The following is a 26,322-nucleotide window of genomic DNA, read 5'->3' as shown; positions in this document are numbered from 1 at the left end:
TATTTCGTGAAGTATGATTTTTATTATAAATTTAATGTAGTATTTTCTATGTTTGTATATTTTTTTTAATTTTATTTTCTTAATAAATTTTCGTGTAATACCGATGAATAATGTGTTTTTTTCTCATAATTTCAACATTTAGACAAGTACACAAATATATAATGTTATGTTGTATAATTTCGTTTTCCACAAGTGAAACGTGGCATAATTTAGTCTACTGTGAATGATATAATATTGTATATTTAGTTAATTTTATTTTAAATTTATAAATATGTTTAAGTTTTGAAGATATTAAATTTAGTTTTGGAAAATAATATGTATTTATTTATTTTTACTTTAATAAATATCACTGTATTTCTTTTAATAAAAGCTCCATGCTATATTTGCTTCATCTTATTGCGCACTTTTTCCAAATTAATAATATCCCTAGTTTAATGTCCAGAATGATCTAATGTTTAGGATAGATTAAATAACATTAAAATAAAAATTAAATACGAGTTAAATTAATGAATTATTAATATATTTAATCCTTCATTTTGAATTGCGCTTGAAATGTTTTAATCGCTATCACATTATCCATCCATCGATTTTGTCTGCACTTTCGTTTGTGCTACCTCCGCTTACACAGGTAACTCAATCATCTCACTCTTCATCTTCTTCCTCAACCGTTCACGGTAAATTCCGTTAACCGTTTGATTCTGTAATCGAAGGCAATGTGTGGTGTTCCTCTCTTCAACCTCGCTCCCAATCTCACCGTTTCCCGGCTCTGCTTAGGAACCATGACTTTTGGGGAGCAGAACACGCCGGGCGAGTCCTTTCGCCTTCTCGACCAAGCCTTCCATGCCGGCATCAATTTCTTCGACTCCGCCGAAATGTATCCCGTGCCTCAGCGCCGTCGCACGTGCGGCAGGAGCGAGGAGTATCTCGGCCGTTGGATTGCTCACCGGAATATCCCCAGGGATAGCGTCGTTATTGCCACTAAGGTTCCGGTCTTCTCTCTCCTTCGCTATGCATGTTGCGCTGTCTCTTTTGTTCGCTATTAAAAGTCATCGTAGTTTCTAAAATTGAATGCGCGATTAGATTAGTATTCAAATTGATGCTGTGTAATTTCTTTAACTTTCTTTTTGCACAATATATTTGACTCCATTATACATTTTGAAAATCGGATCTAGGACGGTGAAATTTGTAATAAAATGTATAATAAAGTATATATAAAACTCTGAAAATCACTACTAATAATGCCCTAAAACTTACTGTTATTTTCGTGCCTAGTTATATAAAAGTTACGTTTTTTAATTTCGGATTAACTTTTGTTTATTTAAACTTTTAAGGACTTATTTTTTTACTTTGATTGATTGACGGACTAATGTGACACTGCCTTGCAATTCCTGGAACTAAACTCGGTGTTTTACAATTTGTTTTGCTCAAGTTGTTATGTGGCATATTAATTAATGTTTGTTGACGCAAGAACAGGTTGCTGGACCATCGGGGCAGATGACTTGGATTAGAGGTGGTCCTAAATGTTTGGATGCCGCTAATATTATTGAAGCTATTGATTGTAGGTTAGTTGCTCTCTTAAGTCTTTCTCAATTCATGTCCTACGTGCGGAGTCATTTTTGTATCGTATATGCAGAGTCAAACTAATAGTGGTTACAGTCACGATCCTAATGACTGTCTCTTGTTTATAAGTAGATGGTGGATAAATAATACCAGTAGAAACTCTTTTAGGTCTTTTTTGTTCCATAAACACAAGTTAAAAATTAACAAAGCTAAAATGAATTGATTTTATTTAATAGGTTAAAATTAACTCATGCACTTAACTTTTGTAGAAGCTTATTCATTTAACTTGTTGAGTTTCACCTCGACTGTCAAATAAGAAAAAAAAAATGATTAGAACAATAGTGGAGATTTAGATTGCGGTGGCTCATAATATACACTCCTGAGAAATATGCGGGTCCGGGTGGAAGTGGGGAGTAGGGGTGCTGTTCTGAAGATATATAAGATAAAATTAAGTTTTGCATCTTTTTGATTCTATGTCTAGTAATAAACGCTGATAGCTTACGCAATTGGATTTGTGCAGTTTGTTGCGGATGAGGATGGATTATATTGATCTTTATCAAATTCATTGGCCTGATCGGTTTGTATGTTTTTGTTAGTTTAAGTATTTAGGCGTTTGTTTACATTGTTTTTGAGCATTTCCTGTTGGTCGGTTTTCTCATTTTCTGCCTAATGAACATACATACATGCATCTTAACACTTGAAATGTTACACCAATTCTTGTAGCTATGTTCCAATGTTTGGAGAAACCGAGTATGACCCAGTCCGACAATATGCTTCAGTTGGTATAGATGAACAACTTGAAGCTCTCAGCACAGCTGTGAAAGCTGGGAAGGCAAGTGGTATTGTTAAATAGTTTCAATTCTCAACTTGTCACTATTGTGATTCCTGAATCATTGTTCGTGAGTATGAAAATGAGTGCACTTTTGCAGATCAGATACATTGGTCTCAGTAATGAAACACCTTATGGCTTGATGAAGTTTATTCAGGTTGCTGAAAAATATGCTTCACACCTCAAGATAGTATCTCTGCAGGTTTGGTTACTTACTATCGTTCAACTCCTGCTGTATTGTTTTTTTTATTTTCGTCATGGAAGTCTCACCCTCAATACTACAATCCGTAGGAGCAAAATGTATTCCTGACACTAATTTTCTTCTGTTTAGTGACAGAATTCATATAGCCTTCTTTGTAGAACTTTTGATTCCGCAATGGCTGAATGCTGCCATCAGGAGAGGTATTTTATATTATCGTTTTATATGAAAACATATAGCTTTCTATGACTAAGTGGTCTAGAGTTTGATATTTGACCCTATTGTTTTAGATAAAAGTAAAATTTCATTACAAGGTGAACTAGTACATTGTCCACCCTTTAAGTTCAAAGGTTAAGGTTAAGGTTGCAGAAGGGGACATGTTTCATACAAATAATTTGTGTTTCTTCACCCAACAACTTTAATTTATATGATGGTTGGTTCATAACAATTATTAAAATAAAAGTTCCAGCTTACTTCATGTTTGGGCTCCCTTAAAGAAGCGTATCTAAGATATATAATGTTGTGAGTTAAACATTAACTAGAAGAATAACTAGAAGATTTATATTATATAAATCAACTTTAATAGAAGCACGGTGTTAAAATTCCATTTCATTCAGATGAATGGAACAATGAAAGCTTAATGCTTGAAATTTTATAACTTTTGCTACATTTGTCGGCCTAAGTCGCTTTCCTGCGTTTTTAGTGAAAGCCTCATTGTTGAATAATTGATTTCTCTTTTCAGTATTAGCTTGTTGGCCTACAGTCCCCTGGCCATGGGTATACTCTCAGGGAAATATTTTTCACCAGGCGGTGGTCCAACAGATGCTCGTTTAAATCTTTTTAAAGGTTAGTTGACATCTTTTGGGACACGTTTTTTTTTATCAAGCATTTTCATCTCGTACCCTCCTTCCCAACATGAAGAAAGGAAAGTGAAAAGAAGTGACATGGTATGCATGAGTTTATTCAACTAATACTATTGTTATTATTCATAGGGAAGTATTCAGAAGGTGAATCTAGATACAATTTGTCCAGTAAAATTATAGAGGCAGCTACCATGGTAAGTGGATTATCCTCAACGTTGTTACAATTCTAATACTTTAACTTACTTTTGAATCTGAATGTCCCCCTAGTTTTTAAAATTCTTTCAATTTCGTACATATTTCTTCTGCATACTAATTTTAATTTCCAAATTCATGTTTCCCCTTATACAGGAATACCTTAATATTGCAAAAACATATGGTCTCCATCCTGTGACTTTGGCTATAGGTTTGATAATCTTGTCCTAGATCTTCATGTGCAAGCCCCCCTCCGAATCTTCCCTTCCATTTATATTTAGTGATTTGGGGTGGGGTGTTGAATATCAAATAATGGAAAAGAGAGAATTTTGGTGCCCTGCACCTTAAATACTTCTTCTTGTATTTTATATGTGATTGTATTACATAAACGTGACATGTATTTATAATAATTAAACTTTTTAAAAATATTATAACTACATATACTTTTATCGTAAATAAATATAGTAAAAACATAATCAAGACAAAATCAGTGTTTCTCGATAAGTGAAGATAAATAGGAGAAATCATTATTGCTATTCTTAACGCCCCCCTTCAATGATTATTTTCTCTTCAATATAGGCCTTGTCATACTAAGTTGTCTTCTAAACTCTTCAAATTTTGAACTGCATAGACCTTTGGTAAATACATCTGCAACCTAACCTTCCGTGTTGATATATTTCATTTTGATTTCACCTTCGTTCTAGCATGAAAGATAGGGTTCTCTGCCAAACGAATTGTAGATTGATTATCATGATATAAGTTGATTGCATAATCAGTCGGAAGTTGGCATTTGGAAGTTATGTGTCGATTTTTGAGATATGTGAAAGGTATCATGGAATATTATTCAAGAGAAGTGAGTAGTGAAGTGATAAGATATTGCGATGCCGATGATGACACTAGTCGACGATTGGTTATATATTTTCACTAGGATCAGGATTTGTATCTTGGTGTAGCAAGAGACAACCAACAATTTATTGATCTAGTTCAGAGGCAGAGTCTAGAACAACGGCTATGACTGCTTAAGAATGTGTGTGGTTGATGCAGTTTCTTTTACATCAACCGATTCGTTATGCAGTCAATCAAATTATATTGTTATAATCAATCTACATTTTGTTTGATAGAGAACCCTATCTTTCATGCTAAAACCAAGCATGCTGAGGTGCATTATCATTTCATTAGACAAAAAGTGTTATGAGGTGAAATAAAAAAGAAGTATATCAACACTGAAGGTCAATTTGCATATGTATTTACCAAAAGTCTGGGCAGTTCAAAATTTGAAGAGTTTAGAAGACACCTTGGTATGTTAAGAACAATGATGATTATTTCTCCTACTTTCCTTCATTTAATGAAGAACGCTAATTTTTGTCTTATTTTTTTACTATATTTGTTTACCGTAAAAGTATATTGAGTTATAATATTTTTAGAAACTTTAATTATTATAAATATATGTAACGTTTATGTGATACAATGACATATCAAAAACAATAAGAAATATTCAAGGTGTTAGGCACCAAAATTTTCTCTCTTCTATTATATGGTCTTCATCATGTATCTCTGGTTATAGGTTTAATAATCTTTTCCTAGATCTTCATTTGCAAATGCAAGCCCCCCCTCCCAATCTTTCCTTTATATGGAGTGATTTGGGGTGGGGTATCTCAGTAGTTTGCATGACTCCAAACGACCATTGTATTAAATTTTATGGTGGGTCGACCGTACTTGTTGATACCGTTTAAAATTTAGTAGGATGGATTACTAATGCTCATAGTAGGTTGTTAGTTGTGTTTGTGCCGAAGTTACTTTTTGGGAAAAAAAATATTTTTTATCTCTGTAGTAAAGTTCAATTTTTTTAAAAAAAAAAATCCACTTTTGGTCTTTCTAAATTATATTACTTTAGTCCTTCAAGCTCTAAGAATTACAGTATTAAAACTGAACAATTTTTTTTAGAAAGATAAAATTAAACTTTATATATTTTAGAGCTACAAGAACATATTTTATCCGTTCTTTCTTTTATCTCCCATGCCTATGTTTTAAGTAAATTTGTAGGTAATTAAGATCAGTGCTTATGTAGAATTTAGTTATGGGCCCTCAGTCGAATGTGAATACTGATAGAGGTTTGGTAAATGGGGATAAGCTATGCCTTCGAAGTGGGCGTTCTCGCCTCGTGATATTGTTGGATGCCATACATTGGCTTCTTCTGAATAAACAAGAATGTAATGGGTTTTCTTTTATCTTATTACTTTAAAAGGATGCAAAAAAATGGTTAATTTAGTAGTATATTAGAATTGCTTGATGTTGTTATTGTTCATGCCCACGAATAATGAAGTTTTATCCATCATTTGCAATTAACTAATGCTTTTTCATTTTCTTTTTTTAACGCTCATTGTCTATGCTATTGATTGTGGTCCTTGAGCTTATCCGTTAGAGGTTATGGACTTCTGGGGCATTAGTTTATTTGCTTGTTGCGTGTCAGATTTTCTTTTCTATTTATCCTCGCTTCTTTTGTTTTGAGCAGCCTTTGTTTTGCGACACCCACTTGTTGCCAGTGTTGTTTTTGGGGCTACCAAATCATGGCAACTCCAGGAGGTTCTAGATGCATGCAAGATCGAGCTCACATCTGAAGTAATTGATGAAATTAACAAGATACATTCCAGGTTTCCAAATCCATGCCCATAATGAATGCATGATCATTTCCCCATTTTTCAGAATTGGTAATTTTCAACGAGTATTAGTTATTCTTTTTTGGCTTATAAGGTGAATCTGTCTATTGTCAATGGTGTTAGGTTTGCAGTTTGTTAGTCAATGCTTCATTAGTCCTAAATGATTGTAATTTTAATCTGTAAGTGTTAAATTATAAATTTTCAATTCAACGTTAGTTTTTCATTTTAGTTTCAATTTGTTCTTAAATAAATTAAACTAATGTTCCCCTTCAGAGACAAAAAAAAATGTATTAAGTAAAAAAAAAAACAGTGAAATCATTTCATTAAATAACATTTATTGTTGTTCTTAATTTGTGTAAAATAATTAGATTAATTATTTTGAGATGAAAAAATACAGTGAACCCAATACAGTCAAACTTTAAACAGATGAAATCGTGAAGTTTAAAAGATATAGAGTAATAATATAAAGAAAAACACTTAAACATTTGAAAATGCTTAATGATGAATTGATTTATAATATATTATTTTATTATTTAATATTTAATAAAAGAAAAATTACTGTAGAAAAATAATGTTTAACGACCGTTGGATGAGTATTTGTGTTTTAAAGAATGGATGTGTACGAAGCTATCACATTACTGTATATAGAAGTTGATATAAAATTTGTTGTTACAAGTTGGATACTTGAGTTCAATTAGAAATGCCAAATTGATCTGGTGAGGGAAGTAAGTTGACTCTGAAATAAAAATCCTATTCAGCCATAGTCACAAACTCATATAATACAAGACTCAACTAGTGATCCAAAAGTACAGAAGATACGGTTTCAGCGAAGTGGGAAGTGTGTGTACGCAATAAACATAATAAATATTAGTGTTAATCATTGTTGGTGTTGTCTTGGTGGATCAATACTCGAGACTCTTTTCTCCTGTACCAAAAACAAAATTCTCTTCTGGGTCCCACTTTTACTCCTGTACCTAATATTTCAAAGTTAAAGCTCACTTCCCATTATTATTATTATTATTATTATTTCAATTTCATTGAACATGGTGTCATACCTATCTATCTTCATGTGCTTTATCAACCATGTTTTCCTACATTGTTAAATATTTTTAATATTCCAGAATATAGCTTACGCTACATGCATTTGAACGCTACTATGTCTCCATGCATTTAACCTTTAACATAAGAGAAAAATAAAAGTGTTTCTATGGTACCGTGCATTTATTCCCCACATTATTAATATATGTACATTACATGGTTTCAATTTTTGGGGGAATTCTAGGGGACACCTCACACAAAGGTAGGTTTCAAGTTTTAGTGACGATTATTGATTGTGGCACTTTATAATTATGTACTAAAAGGTACATAATTAACTTCTTTTCTTCTTCTTCTTCTTTTACGATCGAAGAAGCATGAATAATGTACCATGCATCCTCTTAATAAATATACTCTAATTAATAGAATGAGGTTTGAACTCTTCATTAGACGTCTAATTAGAACGTAAACACTATAAAAGTAAAAGTACATCTTTCATTTTTATAAGTATGAATTCGTTTTATTATATTTTTAAAATTCCATGTCATTTAATTTATAAAATTACTATAATCAAAATCAGTTAATGTATAGAAAGATTGAAAGTTTTTATCATTCAGAAAATAAATATTTCACATGAATTTAGTCTTCCAAACAATCATATCCTTGCAACATTTACCAACATGATTTTTTAATTTGAATTACGTATTTGTGTGGCAGATACTTATTTTAAGATATTTTATCGATATTTATTAAGAAAATATCTAATTTATAAAATAGTAGTACTTTTATTATGCTAATAACTTATAATAGTTTATGTTAATAACGTTTAATATAAATGATTTTAATTTGGATTCACACAATATAAATTATATATTTATCATATTTTTAAAAATTATCTATATGCGTATATTACATACTATATCTTATTATTTTTAAAATAAACATATATGTATATCGAATATTTGTCCTATGGGATACACTTATTATATTTGTAAACGTTTTTCACTAACAAGTTACATGATTTGTCATTAATTTTTTTACTAATTTACATCATTATCATCGAATTTAGACTTTTTTTCAATTGCTCATCAGACCAAATCCCTACTAAATGAACTAAAATATATAAAATACAATAAATTAAATACAATGGATTAAAAATATAATTTTATTGTTTAAATTTAATGAATTATAACATAATAATCCTCTTATTAACCATGAACCGTATTACCAAATTCCAATGAATCTTAATATATAAGAATTCAACAATAAACCAGTTTCTCCACAATTAAGGTTACTTTTCTAAATATTCATGACACAAATGAATACATTAATAACTATAAAAGAGTAGAAAATAATAAAACATTAATAACTGAAAAAATTTAAAATGTCACACTTGAAAAATTAATAAGTAATATTTATGATTAACAGATAATAAAGATGCAATTTTTCAAATTTTAGTTTTATTTCTAAAGATAGATTCATTTTAGTGATTGTTTGTTCATGTTGGATTGTTGCTTCTATCTTTAAGTGGCTAATCACCACGTTCAACTTCTACCCTTGACGGTTAATTTTTGTTGCTTCTGCTTTTTTGGTGATTAAGCATTTATTTTCGTTTTTTTTTCTAATAAATTAAGCTTTTTTATTTTTTGTTTTGTTTGCTTCTAATTTTTTGGATGATTGAACCTAATTTATTTTGTCTAAATATTGAGTTATGGTTTCTATGCAGTGGTTAAAAATTATGATGCTAACAGGGTCTCTAAGGAACCCCATAGTTAATTAATACGTCGTTACTCGTAAATAATATTAAAATTACTTTATTTTCATATTAAAAATGCATTACTTTTACTTGCTACAAATATACACGGAATTTATTTTAAAGAATAGAAATTAAAGTTCGATATTTTATGAAAAAATGTGGTAATTTTTAGATGGAAGAAATAAAAAACAGTGTAAAATAAAGACGACTATCCCTTTGGTATATCAATTATTGATATTAATATTTTTACTATAGACTCTATACACTGTAATCCGATTGAACATAGAGATATTATATTCCGAATAAATACCGATTATTTTCCAAAAAAAATAATATTAATCATCTTTAAAAGCCAAAACAAATCCCTGATTTACTTAACACGAAGTTTTTCAGAATGGATTAATGGTAATTTGCCGAAAAAGGGGGGAAAAAGGGAAAACTCAGAAGAGTGAAAAGGAGGGTTTAGTTCGGTATTGTTCTCTTTCCGTTCGGGTGCAAATCATCGAGAGAGAGAGAGAGAGAAACAGCGAGCAGAGATATTTTCATCGCGGCGGAACCCTAGTGAGGAGAGCGGCGGGGGCGGTGGCAGATCGGAGAGCGAACGAGGAGGATGAGCGGCAAAGGCGGTGGGGGCCACAAGGCAGGGATTCCTCCGGCGAGTCGGAAGATGGTTCAGAGTCTGAAGGAGATAGTGAGCAACATCCCCGAACATGAGATCTACGCCACCCTCAAAGACTGTAACATGGACCCTAACGAAGCCGTTAGTCGACTCCTTTCCCAAGGTATAACACTACACTGCACTAGGGTTTTTCAATTCAATCACTGCTTTCGTTTTTCGCTTTCTTCGAACGTGTCCAATCTTATGTAACTTCGTTGCTCTTTGCGTAGATCCTTTTCATGAGGTCAAGAGCAAGCGAGAGAAGAAAAAGGAGGTGTGTTTGTAGCTACGTTCAGTTCGTTTTCGTTTTTTATTGTAGATGTGTCTTATGCGGAGTTAGTTGGTACCTTTGTTTATGTATTTGCTTCTGATGCTCACGATGAGAATTTAACTGTATATTATTTCCAGACTAAGGACACGACGGATTCAAGGCCTCGAGGGATAAGCAATACGTCTAGTCGTGGCAGCGGTGGCGGCGCTAGGGTTAGTGCAGACCGCTACGTTGGGCGTGGAGGTGCTACTCAATTCAGTAGTAGTGGTGGTAAGCGGATGCTGGTTGCTATTTTTTTAATAACGCTTTGTCTTATGTTGCTTTGTACGTGACAAAGTTTTCTTTAATATCTGTTGTTGATTTTTTGTTGTTGTGGTTGTAATCATCATCACCTTTGTTTGGAGGTCAGATTCTGGTCTTCTGCAGGGAAAACCTGTATTGAAAAAGGAAAATGGAACGCCTGGTTATGGAGTTTCTACTTATTCTGCGCCTAGCGCATTGGATAATAGTGCAAGCAGGCAACTACCATCCTACAGGTATATTTTCCTTCAACAATTTTGTTCATTATTGGAGTAGAACTAATGATATTCTTTTGGTTATGATCTCTTTGCGAGTTTGGTCTGGTTATTATGCAAGGAAAAAGAAAATTCTGCCGACTTGTGTTAACTTGGATTTTAATTCTATTCATGTACTAGGAGGTGTTTGTTATGGTTCCTCCTGTTTCTTCTAAAAAGCAAGTTGGCTTTTAAAGCATGCAACTTTTGCAAGCACTGTAGATTCAATTTTATTCTTTCCACAAACAGTCGATGCATTATGTGCCTTTTTTCTCTTGATTACTTTATCTCACGGTGTGAACTTTATAACAAAGCAAATTAGTGTCTATTTTTGTCTTCTAAAGATATACAAGACACCAAACTGATTACAATCTGCTACTCTATTTATAAAAATCTCCTCTTTTCATAACTATATAATTATTTTAAATTTAAATTTTTCCTCCAATGGAATATGTAACATCAAATTATCTTTCAAATTGACATGTTTGTAATCAAATTGGCTTTTGGAGAATGAATTTTATGGCATTAGATATCATTAAAGGACCAATATGATGTTTCATATAGGTTGAGGTGGCCAAAGTTGGTGTTCACTTTACTCATTTGTCTTCTCTTTTATGTTATAAAACAATTTTTGCTGTAAGTGATTGGGTACTAATCACATTTTTAGAATGTAAGCTAGGAGTGTTTCATAAATGTTCAAAACTGTTGCAGTGATTCTGTCCGTGTCTGTGATGGGCTATCTTCATCTCAACACGGTGGATTGCAATCTGCATGGGCAGCGAATCCAGGTCAAGTATCAATGGCTGATATCGTCAGGATGGGTAGGCCACAGGCAAAGGCATCCATTCCCAACTCTTCTCTCCACAGTGGTAACCATCAGCATGTTTTTGCACCCCCAGCATCTTCACAACACAATTTGCATTCATTGCAAGGTCATGCTTCTAAGGTGTCGGAGACAAACAATGATCAAGGCTTTGGTTTTAACTCAAATGTTGAACAAAATGATGAATGGCCATCTATTGAGCACCACTCAGCTGTTTGTGTATCCTCAGTTGTAGATGATCAGCCAACATCTGAGTACCATACAAACTCTTCTAACTCTGCTGAAGCTAACCAGCAGCTGAAGACCCATGTAAATGAACTTGTAGCTGAAGATGATCCTGTTGAGAATCCAGACAACGCTGGATCTGTTAAAAGTACATCTGAAGAGAACCCTGAAAGTACATCTGCTTTTGATGGTAGCTTGTACAATGACATGAATCCCTACCAACCTCATCTGCACCCTTTTGAAAATAATGAAGGTGACTACGATGCTTATTTGTTGCTTGTCTTGTATCTCTATCTCTATTTATATTGAACATCTACTTTTTCATATATATATATATATATATATTTCTTTTAACCATTATAGATAGGCTTCATGATTAACACTTGTAGAAGATTTTAGGTGGTAGAATAATCAAACTTCTCGCTTAAGAATTAAATTGTGCACCTTAGTGTTTGGAAAGGTGAATTATACCAAAGAGCTTCTAAACAAGATGAGGTGCAGAAGTTATTTTAATTTGTGGAAGAAGTCTGATTTATTTTATTTTTTATCTTCTTCTATTAGTGCTTTTTGATAAGTTTCTACAGAATGAGTCGTAGTTATCATGTAATTGGAATGATGGTACAAGTATTTTCGTATAAAGCTGCTTTGTTATTGCTTATTTTTCATGTTTATATGCCTTTTGTTTCTGTATTTGGTGATTTTCTTAAAATTACACTTGCTGTTGCTAGAATTGTCTGGAATCATCTAAGTCACAGACATAGCACACTGAAATATTACTTTAATCAGTGGTGTTAAATATCTGCTATAGAACTATTGTAGTGGGGAATTTCTTAGATCTGCAATTGCAATTCCGTCTGCTCATGGGTGTCTTGGTTGTGTCATGTGTCCCATATCTTGTCATTTCTCATGAGTGATTGGACTTTTGACATATTATCTAACCTTTGTTCATTTTGTTTGGCACACAGCATGACTTTTTATTTATATTTCATTGATTTTTATCGGTTTTGAAAACTATTATGCAACTTCTGCTTTTTTCCTTGAAAGTATCTGCTAAATGGTATGGTGGATTATTGGCTTTCTGCCATTTTCCACAACCCACAATTGATATAATTGTAATGTCTTATTGACTTGTCAATCCAATGGGTTGATTATTGTTGTTATTATTTTTTCTTTGTCATCCTTTGTACTCATGATTGGTTTAAAAAGAGTTATTGTATTTCTAGTATGTTCACAGACCTGCCTATGTATGATCTGTACTGGTTTAGATTGTTATTATAATATCGTTTGAAGTTCATGATCATATCAAGCTAGTGCCTTCATTTAGGTCCTAATTTTGTAACTTCTTCCTTTCAGTTGAAGGCGTTTCATCAGTTGCTGCAAATTTAGAGCATCTAAATTTACACTCAAATGATCAAGGGACAGAACAAGAGGAGGAAAGTTCTTCTGTTTTAATTCCAAATCACTTACAACTGCATACCCCTGAATGCTTGAATCTGAGCTTTGGAAGTTTTGGATCTGCTAATGATGCCGCCCTTTCTGGACCTGGACCATATCCTTCTAGGCCCTTGAAAAGTAACTTGGAGGATACATCTGGAACAACTGACGTTTCAACAATTGGATCCTCTGATGTCAGGCAAGTGCTTAGAATATCAGTATACTTTCTGCAATATTCTGGATTTTGGGGATGTTCATCTTACTTATGTGTTTTTTTGTTCTTGCAGAAATCCTGACTATTATGGGGATGAGCATCTGACTTCAACCTCGGATGCAAATTTAGCTCACTTATCTGGCGTAGATGCTGGGACTTTTGAGCATTCCACCATTTCACAATCAGAGGCTTTAAAATCTGAACCCCCTGAAACTGCTCAGGAAAATCAATATTCATTTCCTTCTTCTCAGCACGAGTTTGCTTACGAAAATGCCCAACAACCAGATGTTACATTCCCCCATTCACAGACAAGCTCACAGATACAGAACCTGTCTCCCTTCTCTAGTGTAATGGTAATGCATAGAATTCTTAAATCTTTTGAATTCCATTATGCAACATTTTCGTTTCTGAATCTGTTAGTTATATAGAGTTAGTTCTGAAATGATTTTGTTATTGTTGGAACTAGATTCAGTAGAACCTCACAACAATATTCTTGATTAGAAAAACAAGAAATAACACGGGAAAGATCCCTGTAATCTCAGAGCAAATGCACCTGAGAGAAGAGATAACTCTCTCTGCCCAGTCCCTAAGGACTACCTCAAAAGTACGGGATGATGATTACATGCATGCCCCTTCCACATAACCAGTCACATATCCTAACTAACTGCCACATCAGCTACTCTTTAACTCCTAATAAGTAGCTGTTGGGGAGCATAGGCCCAAATTCATTGTTATAACCCTACCTGCCACTAAATGAACAGCCTTGTCCCCAAGGCTCGAGATAAGGAAACTGACATCTGGTACAAATCCATCTTTCTGAGCTATTGACTGAAGATTTGACGTTTGTGCCTCTTCTTGAACTACAACCTGGATGTCGGTCCTTAAAGGCAACAGTGTCGAGTAAAGTATTTGCAAAAAAATATTTATACAACTTCTACAGTTTACATAGGTGTTGCTAACCGGAAGCTTTCATAGACAGTGATCACGAGGACCATAACTTGGATTGTCTTAGAGACATCAAAATTGCCATACTTTATGAGACAGAAACCACCTTGCATAGGAGGCATAGATTGCCACTGAACTATCTCATGCTCTACTTCCAGGAAGGATTGTGCCCCTTTGTTATAACTTTCAGAAAATTGATTAAACGACCTCTGCACTATATACATAACAAAATCAGAGTTCAAAGCTTTTGTAGGCAGTGATAATGAGGACCATTTTAAACTTGGATTGTCTTGGCGGCATCAAAATGGCCATGCTTTATGAGACAATAAATAACCTGACTCCTGCATAGAAAGCCTAGAGCACACTGAACTATCTGACATCCACTTCTGAGAATGTCCATTGGTTATAGCTAGGCTCTCCGGCTTCTGCTGTGACCAGGACACAAACAACTTGCATGTCACCAGAGAAAGTGAGCATAAAACTTCTCTGCAAAGCAATTGCTGCTATGATAACATGAAAGACAACAGGGACTATGGCGAAACATCACCTCTATTTCAAAGTAAAAAGCGCACTTTGAATGGGCAATTTTTATCAATTTTTGTGATGAAATTGAGGATAGAAATTCCCCCATTTGATATGTCATCCGTATTACTGGCATGATTTATGATTTTTCTATCACACTTATTTATGCTGAGTGAACTTACTACACAAATTTGGGTAACAAGTTATCACTAGTGACTTAAAATATTGTACAGGGCCATTTATTGTTTTACTGTCATATGTAGTAATAACTTGTATCACTGTAGTTTCTTTCATTTCGTTTCAATGTTATCTAGCTATTTTGCTACTTGGACCAAACTTATAGTGTTTTTTCTTTGCAGGCTTATACCAATTCTTTGCCCAGTGCTCTGTTGGCTTCAACTGTTCAAACAGCAAGGGAGGATATCCCATACTCACCCTTCCCTGCAACACAATCAATGCCTGCGAAATATAGCAACATTGCTTCTTCAATTGGTGGTCCCACTATAACCATGTCAGAGGTGAACTTCTGCTCCTGCTTATCTTAGTTTTTCTTTAGCATTTGAGACAGCTTAATTATTCTTAGTCAAAGAAAATGTCTACTGGTGTTTGCATGTTCATTATATTTGTGGACTGCAGTTATATTCTATTCTGGTACATAATAGCACTAGGGAAGTGTTGATTTGAGCTACTTGAGTGAGTATTGATGGTTAATAGAGTCTTCACATGAGCCAATATTTGTCCAATAACTGTTTACACCTACGAAGTTTGTATTAATTACTTAATTAGCAACTTAAAAGGATATATTAGGTGAGAAGAGGCATTTTGGATTTTATGCCTACGTTCCTGCAAGGATGGTATCCTGTGTCTGCATTTTGTTTGATTTAATCTTGAGTATTTCTGCACTTTGCTCTGCAATCTACCTGTGATAAACCTTGAGTGATTCTATGTCCATTGTGTTACTAATCAGTTTGGTATTCCCATAAAAATGGGAGTGGATAATTTAGGGATGACATTGTTATGTGTATATATATTGTGCAAAGGCACTGGAATACTATGATTTTTTAAAAATGAAGATCCTGGTGAGATATTATATATTAAATAAAATATGCTTATATATATGTATATTATGTAAAAATATATAATTATATTTATCAATGTGTTGCTTATCCTATTCCAATCCAAGTTGACGGTTTTTTCCATTGCCCAGTCCGTGTGAAGTGTAATACTCGAGGTTGGCCAGTACTTTGTGGTTACTGGATATTAGAAAACAGAGTATAATATAAGACCAGATATGGGGTGTAATTGTATTAGTATTTATAATGAATGTGGAGATTTCGTACAAGTATCTGTGCCTTACATTTGTGAAAGCGAACATGGGATTTATCATATTGAATCTAAAATAATCCCAGGTCATGGGTGCATTTTATATTGGCATTGCCAACAGTTGCATTTGTAGTTTATCATTCGTATCCGTATTTGTATTATGATTTCATAATTATGTTTATTACGAGGGAGAAGAACATGGTACTCATTGTCACTAATATTATTTGTCAACTTGTAGGCTCTGAGGGCTAATAACATTTCAACGCCTCAACCTAATCCACAAGCTCTACCTGGTGCCAATGTTGCCACTGGGCCTGCAGTTCCCCAACAACACCTTGCTCTGCATCCCTATTCCCAGCCCACCCTTCCCCTGGGACATTTTGCTAATATGATTAGCTATCCATTCTTGCCTCAGAGTTATACCTACATGCCATCAGCATTTCAGCAGGCTTTTGCTGGCAATAACACATACCACCAATCTTTGGCTGCCATGCTTCCTCAATATAAAAATAGCATTTCTGTCAGTAGCTTACCTCAGTCTGCTGCTGTTGCATCTGGATATGGTTTCGGAAGTTCCACCAGCATTCCTGGAGGAAACTATCCATTGAATCCACCTGCTGCGCCTACTAGTACAACTATCGGATATGATGATGTTATAAACTCTCAGTACAAGGACACTAATCATATGATCTCACTGCAGCAGGTAAAAGGTCTTCAGTTAACTGCTTTTTTAATTTTTTCATGTGCAATGCCTTACGGTTTGAGCCTATTCAACGCTAACATTTCCACCTTTACAAACTGGAGTTATTTGTTAATTTTTATTGTACCTCTGTTCCAAAATAACTGCAGTTTTAGTCATATAAAAATAATGATTGATGTTCTCACATTCTAATGAAGCATTAATTTATTTTTCTTCCTAATATTCCCTCAAACCAATAACTTTTTTTTTTCTTATTTAGAGTAACGTATTTATGTGAAGAGTAAGGCTATTTCAGTGAAATTGTTTCAAAAAGTAGTATATTTATTGTTGTTCTTGGAATAACCTTAAAATACAGTTATTGTGGAAGGGAGGTAGTATTTAAGGGCATATAAATACAATTTTTAAGATGTGTCCCTATTGGTTGGTTATTAAAGAAGGACGTGCTGATTTTGTGTTTGGTTGTGTCAGAATGAGAATTCTCCGATGTGGGTTCATGGACCTAGCTCTCGAACAATGTCTGCAGTTCCTCCCAGCACGTATTACAGCTTCCAGCAGGGACAGAATCAACAAGGTGGGGGATTTCGGCAAAGTCAACAACAGGCTTCTCAGCATTTTGGATCCCTTGGTTACCCTAATTTCTATCACTCTCAGAGTGGTGTATCTCTGGAACACCCTCAGCAGAATCCTAGGGAAGCAAGCCTTGGTGGTTCTCAAAGCCAACCACCAAAACAGACCCAACAAATATGGCAAAACAGCTACTAATCCCTCCTTCCTATTCACCTCCCGGTTTTTATTAAGGGTCTTGATGTGAGTTTGAAAGTCACCGGTCACAGGCTTTAAATGTAGCATTGTTTGGTCCCAAGCCAAGAGAAGACACCGTATATGGCCGCCACCCTGTGCGAAGTTGTATTCTATATAATATAAATTATGCTCCTCATCTTTAACTTAGGTTTTAATTAAGTGTGCTAATTTGGTGTACAACGTACATTACCCTTTTTCTCAACATTCTTCGCATCGCATCTCCCTATAGTGGAAAGTTAGTTTCCTCCTTCGTATCCATTTATCCAACCTTTTCAAATCTTCAAAGGTTAAGGGGAACACAAATTATAAAGTATAATTATAATTATCTTCTTATCGATCGTTTGTTATCTACTTTTCTCTTCAATTTTCACAATTCAAGTAAAGGAAGTAATTAATACTGTTTTATAAGTTTGGGACTTGTTATTTGACATTAAAGGATATGCGTATTTTTAAAATTATCGAATAATAAAACATGTTTTGTTTACTAATTTCTTCTCCTTTCCTCTTTTAACGCCTTAAAACAACTGTTGCAATGGTCTTCTGATTAACAGACCTCGAACGATTTCCTCATTCACTGCGCAGTCACATTTGATCAGTCTTTTCTTATCTCCAGAAGCAAATACCTATTTCAATTGCCTCAATGATTATTGGTGGTTGCCACTATCGTTTTGAAACCCTGTGAATTTCTTCTGTGATTAAATCTATGAATTTTCCAATTCAAGGATATACCCAACTTGGTAACGCAGTTTTTAGATTTTCATTTTGTGCCACTCCTTACTTCGATGACACCTCACCGTGTTAAAATAATAGACATGCCATCGTTCTGACAAATAAATCATGAATTCAAGAGTAAAAAGTCGACAGAACATCATGATCAACGTACATTGCCGTCAATGATACCTCCCTAATTAATTTTGAAGTTAGCTAATGACCCAGTTTAGTTAAACTTAAAATAACTAACTTAAAATTACATGTTATTTAAAATATTTACGATTTACTTATTGAAAAATATAAAATTATTTGTTTTTAAAATAAGTAAATGATACCAACATAATATTTTTTTAAAAACATACGACCAAACTTATCTAATATCAAAAGGATGTTTCTTTGTCGCAGTTGACCAAGTTAAAGATTTTAAAAATAATTGATTTTGATAAGTTATTTGGAGCAACTTAACCAAAAGAAGTTGATAGAAGAACTGGTTTCAAAATCATGAAAGAATATGTTGAGTATAAAAAACATTTTCGTCTATTTTTGTAAAATTCAGTTATTATAATCTCCATTTTAAAAGAAAGTAAAGTTAAAATGAGATATAGTTGATAAAATAATAAAATTAGGAGAAAGAAAAAACATAGAGTAATAAAAAGAAAAAATTAGAAAAGAAAAGGAATTGAGCGAGTCAGAGGGAGAGAGAAGAGATGCTAAAAATAGAGGAAGTGAGAAGAAAGATGAGAAGAAGGACGATGGATGATAGCTGTTCCATTGTAGTCGGTAGCATCACAAAAAATAATGAACCTCTCATATTATCACCATCAATATTTTCATCACAACTCATTTCGACCTTAGTTTTTCTTCTCTTTACCCCTCTAGGAGTTTCGGCTGGCGGCGTCGTCGGCGACCTTAGGCATGGCGCAAGGCATGGCTAGTAACCGGAACTCCAGCGCCGAGGCAAGGAAGGTCATGGTAGTCGCGGACCCCACGCGCGAGTCTGCGGGCGCGTTGCAGTACGCGCTCTCGCATGCCGTCATCGAACAAGACGAGTTGATTCTCCTGCACGTTGAGAACCCTAGCTCCTGGCGCAACACTATTTCCACCTTCCTCAAGATGCCTTCCTTGGGAAACTCCAACACCGTGTCCCTTGAAATTGGCGGAAGCGGCGGCGCCGCTGCGGCCGAGGGAGAAGGGGTTGATTTTCTGGAGGAGATGAAGCAAATTTGCAAGGCATCTCAGCCAAAGATTAAAGTGCGTGTAATGAGGGTTGAGATGGATGGAAGAGACAGGGCCGCCACCATTCTCTCCCTCACCAAAACCCATGGGGTGGATGTCATAGTTATAGGCCAGAAACGCAGTATTTCTTCTGCATTGTTAGGGTTCGTATAACAAACTTCCTTTTCTCATTCATATTACCTATCATTTTATCTCACCATCAAATTTTAATCAGATCAACCTTCAATTTTCATTGAAAAAACAATATCTGTGACATCTCATTCCAGGTCTTGCTGAAAATATTTTAGGTGACATCTAAGCGTTATTAATTTTGTTTTGTAATTGAAAACTATAAATACATGTTATCTAGATATGGTTATGTGTTATTTATTTCCAAATGGAATATGTTCTTGTTTGTCTATCTAACTTTGCATGATATTGATGTTTGCGTGTGAGACACTTTTGTTTGTGGTGTTAGTCTGGGTCAATATGCCTAAAGGATCAAGATCTTCGTATATCCTGATAGCCTTACTCTTTAGAAAGAGTGTGTGGTGTTAGGTCTAATGTTGATTGGGTAGAATATAACCTATTTGAATAATGGAAATCGACTATTTTAATGATCATAATTTAGGAGATCTGAAGGGAAATTTAGAGGTTCAATCAATAAATGAAAGACATTAAAGAGGGGGAAATGGAGAGGCGAGACAAGAATGATAAAAAAATCCTTTAGAGACAGGAAAAAAGGAGATAACATTTGTGTATGCTCTAGGTGATCGGAATTTTACCTGAGTTAAATGAGCCTTGTATGAGTAAAATACTTTTTATTTGAATACTTTTAGTAGAATGTAGCTCTGATTTATTACCGGTCTAAACATTATTTATGCTACTATTCAATGTTTATGTATGTGATGGTGAAGTTATAACCCTGTTGCTGATGATTTATGTTGCTTGGAAACAGATATAAGCGACAACCAGGAGGAACTATGAAAGTGATGAAACCCATAGACACAGCAGAGTATTTGATTCAAAACTGCTCCTGCACCTGTGTTAGTGTACAGAGAAAAGGCCAAAATGGAGGTTATGTTCTCAATTCAAAAACCCACAGAAATTTCTGGCTCTTGGCCTGATTGGCTTCACATACATACATGGATCATACCTTGGCCATGGCCATCCATGGTCGACATTGTTCTCTAGGACAGCATGAACCTATCAATTTCGCTGTGGATAGAATTAGGACATACTTTTATATGGGCACATATATTATTACATTATACATTAGGCACTCAAATCATTACTGGCTTTTGCAAAAACCTTTTTTATGATTGTTGTATTTTTATGACAACAACCTTAAACTTATTTGTCAAATATTGATTTGAGTGCTGGTGATAAATAATGTCTATGTGAAAATTATTCTAGATTTTGTGAAATTGGTAAGAGTTCCCTGTAACTTGGTTGTTTTGCAAATGCTGAGAAACCCATGTATGTCATTCTGGTGCTTAGATGCATAGGGACTTCTATCTTGAAAGTGTAAAAGATTTTTTAATATTACCTAACAACTCAATCTACTATCTTAAAGACGAACTTTTCTGCTTCTCACATCTCAATGTTTGTCAGGAGAATGTATAGATTTCACCCTTTTAGTGGGAAGACATTGATATAAATGTTAATTTGCTTTTCCCTTTTGGTTTGTCCGAAAATGTTCCTATCATACACTCTTCGGGGGCACACACGAAACAATGTCATATAAACAGCAAAGTTAATGCATATGTTTTTCAGATACAACATATATCAAGGATGTAAATAAAAGTCCATTAATCATAATAAGGATATGTAAATATTTACTCAAACAAACTTTTGGTTCTAATGTCATGTTTTACCGTGTGTAATCATGCATAGCATCCCACAAAATCAGAAAAACAAACATCAAACAAATGGAACCTTTAACTACACAATCACCTTAACAAGTTTTATGCATAAAACCTAAAGGAAAAGAAAAAAGGCTATTCAATAGCACACACAATCTTCAATGCTTAATTTGCCAATGTTGCTGATGAACGAATTAAGCAACGAGAGCCCATCATTTTCAAGTGAATCATCTTCTTCCACAACCACATTTCCATCAAATAAAAAGTTCTCAACATAATTGAAGACGTTGTAGGAAAATTCAGCTCCAACATCATCTTCAGGAAGAAAAGCTATGGTTCCACTAACACTACGTATCACTTTATCTGTTGACATAAGAATCTCATCTTTCAAAATACCCACTGGACGCTCTAACCTTAATAACATTTCTATTGTGTGCATTCTACACCAACACTCCACACCTTCGTACTTATCATAGAAAACCCACAAATCTAAACACTGTGCCACATTTTCAGTTTCCAAGCAAATAATCACTGCAACCGAATCCTTATACACTGTAAGTTTCTTATGAACTTCAGCATCACCAGCAACCAAAGGGGGCAACCCAATCTTGCTAAGAACATAACTACATGCATTGAAAGAAATGATCATTTCATTACTAACCTTTTCACTTATCTCCATAGCCATCCAAAACAAAGTTTCCCTCACTGTCACACTGTTCTCAGTCCAAAACAAACACCCATTCACACTCACACATTGATTGTCACAATATTGGATTTCACTCCACAACCCTTCACGCAGAGAGTACTTTTCTACTCGAACAGCGCAAGTTTTTGTAAGAGAATCACCCAAACACACTTCTTCGTTTGTGTCCTCAAAAGAGTGAACCCTAAGCACTTGATAATCACTGTCACTTTTGTTGAAGTAAAAGCCTACAAGACAGTGTGGTGGCACCATGTAAGGAAGCAAAGCGGTTTGTGGTTCAATGATTCGCTTGGTTTGTCCTGTGGTAGGGTTCCAAAGAATGATGGTAGAGTTAGGATCCAAAGAATAGTGAATGGCACAGAGTAAACCGTTGCATGAACCCACCATCTTGAAACCCATTTCAGAATCTGTGACCTTTGGAACATTGAGTGGTTTGAGCTTTTTTTCTTTGACATTTAGCAGAAAGAGGTCATGATCGTAGGTTTCTCCATTCCAGTGAAAGCGATCAAGGATAAGAAGAGTGTTTCTACTGGTGAAGCGAAGAAATTGGTTTGAGAAGAAGGATTTGACACGGGTCAATAAGGACTTCATTGATGTACTTCTGAGAATGTTTTTGATTGCTTTGTTTATTATGAACTAAGAAGAAAATTTCTTGCCATTTAGAACAATTGGGTGCAAAAATTAAGAAAGAACATTTGATTTGACAGTGTTATGTATCTAGAGAAAGAAGAGGCTTTTGAGTTGAAATACTATAAATGAGCATTGAAATCGAAGGGGTGGAATATGTAGGAAAATGGAAGAGGCAAATTGAAATTTCCTTCCTTGGAATGTGTATGAATGGATGGATTTTACTTTAAAAAAATTATGAAGAATGGTGATGCTTGATGGAAGTGGAACAGTTTTTTTGATCAATTGAAGGAAATAGTTATCTGAATGATTATTTCCATCCATACTTTAAATTCAAACTTTCTCCTTCCTTACTAAACAAACAATTTCTCTTTTCCTTTAAACCTTCTTGTTTTTTTTATCTTTCCACACAAACAGAAATATAAAATAACGTAAGGAAAAAAATATATAAAACAAAACGACGGTTCTTGCTTCCTACACCTCCATATTACTATCTACATATCCTCAAATGTGCTTGAAAACTTATTCTTAAAATCTTATTTCAGAAATCTTGTTTTGTTCAAAATTTCTGTTATGAAAAAATATGATGTTTCAGAATGTTTCTGGAATAGATAATCACAATTAACTTGGTGGTGCAGATAGTAGTTATGGGATATATGAAGAAAAACACTAGAACGAAACACAAAAATGGATGGTCTTTCACTTAGGCATACCTAGCCCAGTACAAATCAAATAAATTGCACATATACAATCTAGCCCTATATTTATTCTTTCTTATAATTTCACATCTATTATTTGTGGTAATGTTGACTAGTTTTAAATTTTGATAAAATAATTTGTGAAATTTAGAATTTAATCAAACAATAAATATAAAGATAAAAAAAAACGTATTTAAAATTAACAAGACAATGGATAAACTGAATCTTGGAAAATAAATATTCATTTCCAACATAATTTACACTAAAAGTGAATTGCTTAGACAAAAAGGACCATTTAAAGAAAACTGTATAGTTTGAAGAAGCAAAGATAGGAAAAAAAGCAACATAATACAATTTTTTATTACTTGTACTACTCATGTGAATTTGTTGTATTCGATTGTATTGTATAAAATGTTAGTAACAATGTAAACCCAATGGCTATTGCCTTCAGCACCCCTACAATTACTAACTACTCCTTCACCACTATATCACATCGCTATTGCTGCTGTCATCACTGTCACCATAGTTACCTCTGTCGCTTTCGTCATAACTGCTACTACAATGGAAAAAGAAGAGAGAATGTTGCAAAGAAAGAAGAAGAACAGATAAGTGTTTGAAAAACCCATTCCAGAAATTTGTTTTAAAACTAAAGAATCTCAAGAGAGACTAAAGAATGTGCACATCGTAGTTGGAGTTCGTGATCACTGAATGCAGCAGCGTGTCTCCCACAATCAATCTCACTTTCTTTATCCATACTTGTCGTGAAATCTTCCGTTGCTGATACCAAACAGTGTTAAACTCATTCAGTGCTAGTTTACGTTACAAATAAAGCAGTGGGTAGTAAGAACCTGAAAAGACAATTATTTAATATTGATGATTACTTGGTAAATTCGGTAGCTTCTGAGTAACATAGTCATTTGAGCTGGTTTCAAATTATTTGAAACTCTTGCTACTAAATTGGGAAACAACACATACGGTGATTGCGGTTTTAGTGCCCCATGTATCACTGAATCTGCACAAGAAATGATTAACCCTTGATTCAAGCACTTGCAAACAAATACGAATTAAATGCTGCTGAAACTTGAGAATTGTGGGAAGAAATCAAAAGGTAACACCAATTAATTAATTACCCTTTGTGTAATTGTATTTGAAACTAAGAACATAACTAGGATGAATGTGTGAATTCATAAAAGCAGTCCAGATAATATGCTTTGTAGGTGCTAAAATATCATCCACACCAGAGTCATATTGCTTAGAACTAGGTTGGCTCTGCTTTGAACCACAAGCAACAGCTTCCACCTTCCCTAAAATCACTCTGCATAGTAACACATGTCTCAAACCATGCTCATCTGCAACTGTACACATAGCACTGTGAATGAAGTAAACAAATTCTTAGATCTATTTATTTTCTCATACACATAGCATTGGAATGGAAAATTGAACTGGTTCATACGCACGCACCTATCGATGGAGAAATCGACAGAAAATAAGGGAATCCCAACACCATGAGACTCATCATCATCATCATCGTGGTTTTTGCATCCATTGAATCCCTCAGATACAATTTCTAGAAGATCATCCAATGAAGCACCGTACCAAGCGTACCGTACATTAGCATCTCCACCAGATTTGATTGCCACAGCCTTAGAGAAAATCTTGAAGGAATCCCAACGAGCTTGCCTTGCCAAACTAGAGGAAACATCGTTCTTGTGAATGGCCATGATAGTTGTGGCATGTCCCATGAATCCCATACCCTTCAAGAAACCGTTCTTAATGGATTCGTATTCTTCACTTTCATTTTCTACTTTCGTTAATCCCTTCCCAACCCAATTCTCTATTCGCTGCATTTTTTCTTCCTCTAGAATAAGATGGTTTTATACGTAATTGAGCTTTTCTTAATTTGTTTTTTCCCTCTTATAAGTTCAATGTGTCATTAGCAATGGGTGAAAGCAAATGAAGAATATTATATATGAAGTGTGGGCGTAGGCATGAACCTTGCGGATCAAGGTAAGATGTTCCCGTGCTGAAATTGATGACTGTATCTACGGACGGCGTGGGTTTTGTGTTCACAAGAGACAGTTAATTTTCTTGAAAAACAAGGAAATACCTTCTAAAACATTCTATGATTAATATGTAGAACAAAGCAGCTTTTTAGTTGGACTAATATTAAAGTAAACTGAGGTAGTTTTTGTTTAGGAGAAAAAAAGAAAATTTTTAAAAAATTAATACCGAATAATTTAAATTACATAAAGTTAATATTTGAGAATTTAATATTGTAACATGAAAAAATAAATAAATTAAGTGAGAATTTTTTGATAAAAAAAAACACATACCTCTGGAATTTATTAGAAAACATTAAAGTTTAAAATGGGAATTTAAATTTAAAATATTAAAGCATTTAATGTATAATATAAAAATGAAAATTGTGTGATTCCTTGTCATTGTCATGTAAACTCTATGTTGTTAAAAGCTTTCTTCAAAGAATCTATTTATGTACACATTTCTTACTCTACAAATAGATTACTAAAAATCTCCACCGCCTTTTCTTCAATTAAAAAATATAATTTGTTTTGTTAAAACAAAATCTTATTCTTCGTCATAATAGAGTATCTAATTACACATCTTCAATGATTTTTTTTATTTAAATAATAATTATATTACTTTTACAATTTGGTTAAAATAATACTTAAAACTAAATCTAAATTTTGAAATATACGGTGCATGAAAATTTTGCCAATTGTATTAAAAATGTATTATCCAACATATAACAAATTTTTCCTCAATGCAATCGATGGGAAATTAAATATTTAATAATCAATGAACATTTGCATAAAAACCGTCCCTAATTTTATTAAATACATGGTTCGCCTATATTCAATGATATCCATCACAGCCAAATTATGTGTATGAATCCTCTTGATATGAAAAGATTAAATGGCATC

The 26,322-nt window shown here is 34.0% G+C and overlaps 5 protein-coding genes across 10 annotated transcripts; 3 read left to right on the top strand and 2 right to left on the bottom strand.

Moving 5' to 3' along the window:
• The first annotated feature begins 560 nt into the window (after positions 1-560).
• Positions 561-6,528, top strand: LOC114176650 (protein tas-like). 2 transcript variants are annotated; one of them, XM_028061760.1, is made up of 11 exons: positions 561-628; positions 711-983; positions 1,474-1,562; positions 2,081-2,137; positions 2,284-2,392; positions 2,490-2,591; positions 2,727-2,791; positions 3,331-3,434; positions 3,581-3,645; positions 3,800-3,854; positions 6,156-6,528. In XM_028061760.1, the coding sequence occupies exons 2-11, from the start codon at positions 714-716 to the stop codon at positions 6,314-6,316; spliced, it is 1,077 nt and encodes a 358-aa protein (XP_027917561.1). In that variant the 5' UTR covers positions 561-628; positions 711-713; the 3' UTR covers positions 6,317-6,528. The 2 variants fall into 2 exon arrangements, with proteins under 2 accessions (XP_027917561.1, XP_027917560.1); XM_028061759.1 differs by having other exon boundaries at positions 711-989.
• A 2,947-nt stretch (positions 6,529-9,475) lies between these two features.
• LOC114177080 lies at positions 9,476-17,896 on the top strand. Its single transcript, XM_028062313.1, has 10 exons — positions 9,476-9,873; positions 9,980-10,023; positions 10,158-10,290; positions 10,430-10,556; positions 11,286-11,875; positions 12,976-13,255; positions 13,344-13,623; positions 15,097-15,255; positions 16,299-16,763; positions 17,229-17,896. The coding sequence occupies exons 1-10, from the start codon at positions 9,702-9,704 to the stop codon at positions 17,520-17,522; spliced, it is 2,544 nt and encodes an 847-aa protein (XP_027918114.1). The 5' UTR covers positions 9,476-9,701; the 3' UTR covers positions 17,523-17,896.
• A 1,069-nt stretch (positions 17,897-18,965) lies between these two features.
• On the top strand, positions 18,966-20,934 carry LOC114176560. The gene is made up of 2 exons (XM_028061635.1): positions 18,966-19,651; positions 20,446-20,934. The coding sequence occupies exons 1-2, from the start codon at positions 19,188-19,190 to the stop codon at positions 20,612-20,614; spliced, it is 633 nt and encodes a 210-aa protein (XP_027917436.1). The 5' UTR covers positions 18,966-19,187; the 3' UTR covers positions 20,615-20,934.
• A 557-nt stretch (positions 20,935-21,491) lies between these two features.
• LOC114178650 lies at positions 21,492-22,646 on the bottom strand. Its single transcript, XM_028064670.1, has one exon. It carries the CDS (start codon positions 22,644-22,646, stop codon positions 21,492-21,494), a length of 1,155 nt encoding a protein of 384 aa, XP_027920471.1.
• A 1,080-nt stretch (positions 22,647-23,726) lies between these two features.
• LOC114179551 (probable inactive poly [ADP-ribose] polymerase SRO2) lies at positions 23,727-25,284 on the bottom strand. 5 transcript variants are annotated; one of them, XM_028065927.1, is made up of 5 exons: positions 24,842-25,284; positions 24,511-24,749; positions 24,262-24,392; positions 24,062-24,157; positions 23,727-23,936 (listed from the first exon to the last, which is right to left on the bottom strand). In XM_028065927.1, exons 1-5 carry the CDS (start codon positions 25,225-25,227, stop codon positions 23,934-23,936), a joined length of 855 nt encoding a protein of 284 aa, XP_027921728.1. In that variant the 5' UTR covers positions 25,228-25,284; the 3' UTR covers positions 23,727-23,933. The 5 variants fall into 5 exon arrangements, with proteins under 5 accessions (XP_027921728.1, XP_027921726.1, XP_027921727.1 ...); XM_028065925.1 differs by having other exon boundaries at positions 23,727-23,933; XM_028065926.1 differs by having other exon boundaries at positions 23,727-23,930.
• Positions 25,285-26,322: the final 1,038 nt, after the last annotated feature.

Source organism: Vigna unguiculata, chromosome 3 (assembly GCF_004118075.2).
Source record: "Vigna unguiculata cultivar IT97K-499-35 chromosome 3, ASM411807v1, whole genome shotgun sequence".
Lineage (NCBI taxonomy): Eukaryota > Viridiplantae > Streptophyta > Magnoliopsida > Fabales > Fabaceae > Vigna > Vigna unguiculata.
This window is presented reverse-complemented; position numbering and strand designations above follow the sequence as displayed.

Coding starts and splice junctions, on each gene's coding strand:
- LOC114176560 (XM_028061635.1), top strand. CDS start 19,188: ATGGCGCAAGGCATGGCTAGTAACCGGAACTCCAGCGCCGAGGCAAGG. Junction 19,652..20,445: donor ATTTCTTCTGCATTGTTAGG/GTTCGTATAACA, acceptor GCTTGGAAACAG/ATATAAGCGACAACCAGGAG.
- LOC114176650 (XM_028061759.1), top strand. CDS start 714: ATGTGTGGTGTTCCTCTCTTCAACCTCGCTCCCAATCTCACCGTTTCC. Junction 2,592..2,726: donor TCAAGATAGTATCTCTGCAG/GTTTGGTTACTT, acceptor GTTTAGTGACAG/AATTCATATAGCCTTCTTTG. Junction 3,855..6,155: donor TCCTGTGACTTTGGCTATAG/GTTTGATAATCT, acceptor TGTTTTGAGCAG/CCTTTGTTTTGCGACACCCA.
- LOC114179551 (XM_028065924.1), bottom strand. CDS start 25,227: ATGCAGCGAATAGAGAATTGGGTTGGGAAGGGATTAACGAAAGTAGAA. Junction 24,393..24,510: donor CAAATACAATTACACAAAGG/GTAATTAATTAA, acceptor TTTCTTGTGCAG/ATTCAGTGATACATGGGGCA. Junction 24,158..24,261: donor GAAGCTACCGAATTTACCAA/GTAATCATCAAT, acceptor GTTTGGTATCAG/CAACGGAAGATTTCACGACA.
- LOC114178650 (XM_028064670.1), bottom strand. CDS start 22,646: ATGAAGTCCTTATTGACCCGTGTCAAATCCTTCTTCTCAAACCAATTT.
- LOC114177080 (XM_028062313.1), top strand. CDS start 9,702: ATGAGCGGCAAAGGCGGTGGGGGCCACAAGGCAGGGATTCCTCCGGCG. Junction 15,256..16,298: donor CCACTATAACCATGTCAGAG/GTGAACTTCTGC, acceptor GTCAACTTGTAG/GCTCTGAGGGCTAATAACAT. Junction 16,764..17,228: donor ATATGATCTCACTGCAGCAG/GTAAAAGGTCTT, acceptor TGGTTGTGTCAG/AATGAGAATTCTCCGATGTG.